This window comes from Tupaia chinensis, unplaced genomic scaffold (assembly GCF_000334495.1).
Source record: "Tupaia chinensis unplaced genomic scaffold, TupChi_1.0 Scaffold146584_1, whole genome shotgun sequence".
In the NCBI taxonomy this organism is placed as follows: domain Eukaryota; kingdom Metazoa; phylum Chordata; class Mammalia; order Scandentia; family Tupaiidae; genus Tupaia; species Tupaia belangeri.
Window position 1 is genome coordinate 729,658 of NW_006206439.1, and position 4,542 is coordinate 734,199.

The following is a 4,542-nucleotide window of genomic DNA, read 5'->3' on the forward strand; positions in this document are numbered from 1 at the left end:
AGGTGGCTGCCTCAGGTCAGCACCTGGGCTTGATAGAATGAGGAAGAAAACAGCATCAGTGGAGCCTCCGAAAAATCTGGAGAAGATTTTTTTTTTCTTCCAAATATGGAAGATACAAAGATCAAGGACGACAGGCTAGTGATTAGGTCATGTGACTGGTATGGCAGGTCACTGGTTTTTCTGGACCCAGTCCCAACTGTCTTCGTTCTCTTTTCGGTTCTTCTCGGCCTCAATGATTTCTTTGTACCTTCGGCGAAAGAAGCCCATCTGAAAGGCAGAAGCAGAGAGCAGAGAAGCTAGGTTAGAAATGCTGGACAATCAGCCCTTTGATTCCAAGGCAGCTGGTCTACAATCTCTGGGCAGCGAAGGCTTGGAGAGCTCCTCGGATTTTAGAACACACACTGGAGGAGACCAGCAGATGGTGTAATGGTTACATCGCTGGACTCCCACATAGTCAACCATGGTTCGAGTCCCGAACCCGACGGCTTAAAACTCATGCTGGGGCACACGTGTGTGTTTTAATATCTGGGTTGGATTCGCCATCTGTGGAACAATGTGCTAAATGCTGCCCTCACTTTATAGGCTTTTAAAGCACCTGCAAGTCTTGTGTTCCACCCTGCTGTCATCTAGATCCTTCTCTCAAACCTGTGGAATTCATGCTGGCTGAGGGCCAGTTAGCAGTTGTGCGCTCACCCAGCACCGGTGTTTCCGCAGACCCAGGGTGGCAGGCAGGTTCCTTGGGCTGAGTCCTGGAAAGACTGCCCCTCTGAGACGACTTTTCACACAACGAGGTTCTCGCTTTTCTCAGTCACCACAGGTGCTACTGCCAAAGACGTGAGCAGATCCTTGTGGTTCCAATCTTACCTCTTCTCCCATACGCAGGGGGACCTGGCATCTCTTCTTTTTATCTTTTTCTGCTCATTCATTCATTTATTTGTAAAGAATTATTTGTTTTATTATTTTTTAACTTGCTGTAGATAGGGCACATGCACTTACCGGGGAGATGGAGAGAGGGAGAGAGAAGAAAAGTGAGAAAGCAAGCAACCAGGTCCAGGACTTGAACCACAGTTGGCCATGTGGGAGTCTAGCACCTTAACCACCATGCCACCTGCTAGCTCTGTGTTTCTTTTTTCTTTTCTTTTTTTTTTTTTGCACATCCACTTGCTAGAGAGAGACAGAAAAAGGGAGAATGAGAAAGCACCCCCAGGGTGGGTGGCCAGGCTGCAGTCCCTTTTCTTCCATTCTCCTCTAGGGATTTTGGGCATGAGTTTTAAGCTGCTGGGTCCAGGACTCAAACTGCGGTTGATTAACCATTACGCCATCTGCTGGTCCCTGTGATTTTCTTTTTCTTTATTTTATTTTATTTAACTTTATTTTAATTTGACCAGAGAGGGGCAGAGTGAGAGAGAGAGAGAGAGAGAGGGAAAGTGAGAAAGCAAGCCACCAGGTCCAGGACTCAAACCATGGTCAGCTATGTGGGAGTCCAGTGCCTTAACTATCATGCCACCTGCTGACTCTGGTCCCTGTGATTTTCAAGTCTAGGACTTGAACTGTGGTCAGTCAGGTGGAAGTCCTGCACCTTAACCACCATGTCACCTGCTGGCCCCTTATTTTTATTTATTTAATTATTATTATTGTTTTAGTTTTCCTATAGGGCATGTGTACTCGCCCAAGAGACAGGAAAACAGGGAGACAGAAAGAGAGAAATCACCACCTGGGGGGGATGACCACGCCGCAATCCTTAGTCCTCCATTCTCCTCTCAGGATTTTGGGCACTCACGCAAACATGCCCGGCGTGGGACTCAAACCATGGTCGATGATGTGGGAGTCCAGTGCCATAACCATTACAACATCTGCTGGTCCCAAGGTGACCCATGTTTAATTCCAGAGAAGTAAAATGCCCCTACAGTGGTACTAATGAACTATCCCAGTCTCTTCCCTGGTCTTCTGCATTTGTCTTAGAACTCCTGGAAGCAGGGTTTGCGCCTGTACTTGGCCGTGATGAACTGCAAAAAGTGCCCACAGACCTTAATTCCCTGTCTCTAGACCCTTCCCATGGACTCTGCAGTGACTCCCACTAGGAGGTGGTCTATTTTCCCAGCCTTGACTCTGCTAAGATGCACTCTGACATCTGAATGGGAGAGCACTAGCCATTCCACACTCAGGCCCCGGGGGCTGTGCACACTTCCGATTACTCTCTGAACCCTGCCCTGCCTCCATGCAAACAGGCTGGTCTTGCCTCCTGGAAGAGGAGGGACCACCAGTGGAGGCCCTCCCACACCACCCCGCCCCAGCCATCTGCGCATGCACCTGTGAATCCAGTCAACACTGAAGGACTCTCCAGCTGTGCTCAGTCCAAACCGCCAACCCATAAAAGTATGCACGACTTGTATGGTCGGTGCTTGGCACCCACTGAACTTGGGGTGCTTTGTTACGCGGCATAAGCGAACCGATGCAGAATTCACTCCCCCCCCCCGCCCCCAACTTCCTGGTGAATCCGAGGGATGGCTGACAACATTCTAGATAAAGAACGATTCATGTCGATGGTTTGGACTTTTCTTGTTCATCTCTAACAAGGATAAAAGTTGGCCCACTTTTCCACGGCTGTGCTGGAGTTAAGGATTTGATACTGAGAATGTGTCGATAATCTAGGAAGTATTTAAAACATCCAAAATGGCTCTCACATAGGGCTCTTGTGTACTTGTGGATTTTTTTTTTTATATATGCAAGAGGGTGTGTGCACTTGTCAGAGAGAAACAGAGAGGGAGAGGAGAAAGCACTCCCTGGGGTGGGAAGTCTTGATGGCATCCCTTCTCCTCCACTCTCCTGTTCATTGGGATTTTGACCATGTATGCACATGCGCCTGGTGTGTTTTCCAGGCTGCTGGGTCCAGAACTCTAACTTAGCACAGCTGGCCATGTGGGATCTGCCTGCCTTAACCACCAGCCCAAGAAGTCGACTCACGCTCATCTTTTCATGCGTGTCATCCTCGTTACAACAACGGCAAGGCCTCGCCATCTCGGGCAGGCCCCCAGCAGCTCTCTCCTCTTAGTGGAGCAGGGTCAGCATTAGGTCCGGATATTATTTCCCTTCAACTCTGGCTGCCGGTGTCTGCCGGGCTGCTCTCGGAAACAGTCTTGCAAACTCTGGGCCCCCCTCCCACACTGCAGCGTCTCAGGAGACCTGTCTCCCACATAACTGTGTGTGACCTTTTGGATGGGACGTTGAAGCTGCCAATAATGTCTGTCTTTCCTCTTTGGAGCCTAAAGACCATGTCATAGGCATGATCCATGCTAATGAGGAGGGGGTGCTGGGTCCAATAGTTTGGGCTGTGCACTGCATGGGGTGGGGGATGCCACTCACATCACAGATATTGACAAACACATTTATTACAGTGATTCTCCAACAGATGGCAGTAGAGAGCCTTGTAAAACAAAATGAGTCGATTTTTCCAAATTTTCTGACACACTCAAGTTAAGGGTCTTGAAGAAGGTCTATCATTGACGGGTTTGCACGAAGGTGCCCTATGGTTTAGCGGTGGCCTTGTCAAATTAATATTGTTTCTTATTTGACCAAACGAATTCTCTCAGAGCAGGAAAATGTCATCCGTGTGCTTTGGTTAGAGGCTGGTTTTGGCTGTTGGGCCCACTGACAGTAAATACTGGTTCCGCAAACAGTTGCTGTGCCAGGCCTGCCTGGTGTCACAAGGCTTACTCAGGAGAGGTGTGGCATGAGGAGCCCCAAATCCTGACTACCACTCAAGCTCCAAATAACTTCCCTGGGGGCCACGGGAAAGGTCGTTTTCTGACATCGAGCCCCGTGCCTTGTCTCTGCCAAAGAGGGTGGATATCCTGCCTCCTTTCTTTCCTCAGCCATATTCACATCACAGATAAGCTGGGGACCAGCAGGTGGCACAGGAGTTATGTCACTAGACTCTCACATGGCCGACCACTGTTTGAGTCCTGGACCTGGTGGCGTGAAACTCACTCCAGGTGCGTATGCGTGCCCAAGATCCCAGCAGGAGGCTGGAGGAGAAGGGATTGCGATGTGGCCATGCCCCCGGGGGGTGATTTCTCACTTTCCCTCTCACTGTCTCTGTCTCTCTCTCTTAGAAGCACATGCACCCTAAAACAAAAACAAACAAACAAACGAAAAACCCTCAATGAATAAACACTTAAAGAAATTAGCCCAGGTTATGGTTTTGGTTTATAAGGGCGAAAATTCAGAGTTTGCTGATGAACTCTGAGAACCCAAATATTAAAAGATGCATAAAATAGACATTAGATTTATAGGTAACAAAAATGATTAATAAGTGGAGAATCAGGAACAGAACGCATGTTTTGTTTGGTGTTAATTTCCCCCGGGGCTGGCCCCAGAGCTCAACCACTGTTAAGCACGGTACATTGGGAGCTGGATCGTCCATGGCTGACTGAGGCCCAGCTGTGTGAAAAACATGCAAGGCATGTGTGCCCCAAATCCTGGTGGGGTGGAGAAATGGAGGGAGAGACCGAGGCGTGACCAGTTCTTTTGTATTTTCTCTTT

The 4,542-nt window shown here is 48.9% G+C and overlaps 1 protein-coding gene across 1 annotated transcript in view; it reads right to left on the reverse strand.

Moving 5' to 3' along the window:
- Window positions 1-86: 86 nt before the first annotated feature.
- The window catches only part of ITGA9 (integrin subunit alpha 9), a 172,601-nt gene continuing 168,145 nt past the window's right edge, over window positions 87-4,542 (reverse strand). The window contains exon 14 of the mRNA XM_014584346.2: window positions 87-267. Within this exon, the coding sequence (XP_014439832.1) occupies window positions 169-267 (99 nt within the window). The 3' untranslated portion in view covers window positions 87-168. The remainder of the gene's footprint in view (window positions 268-4,542) is intronic.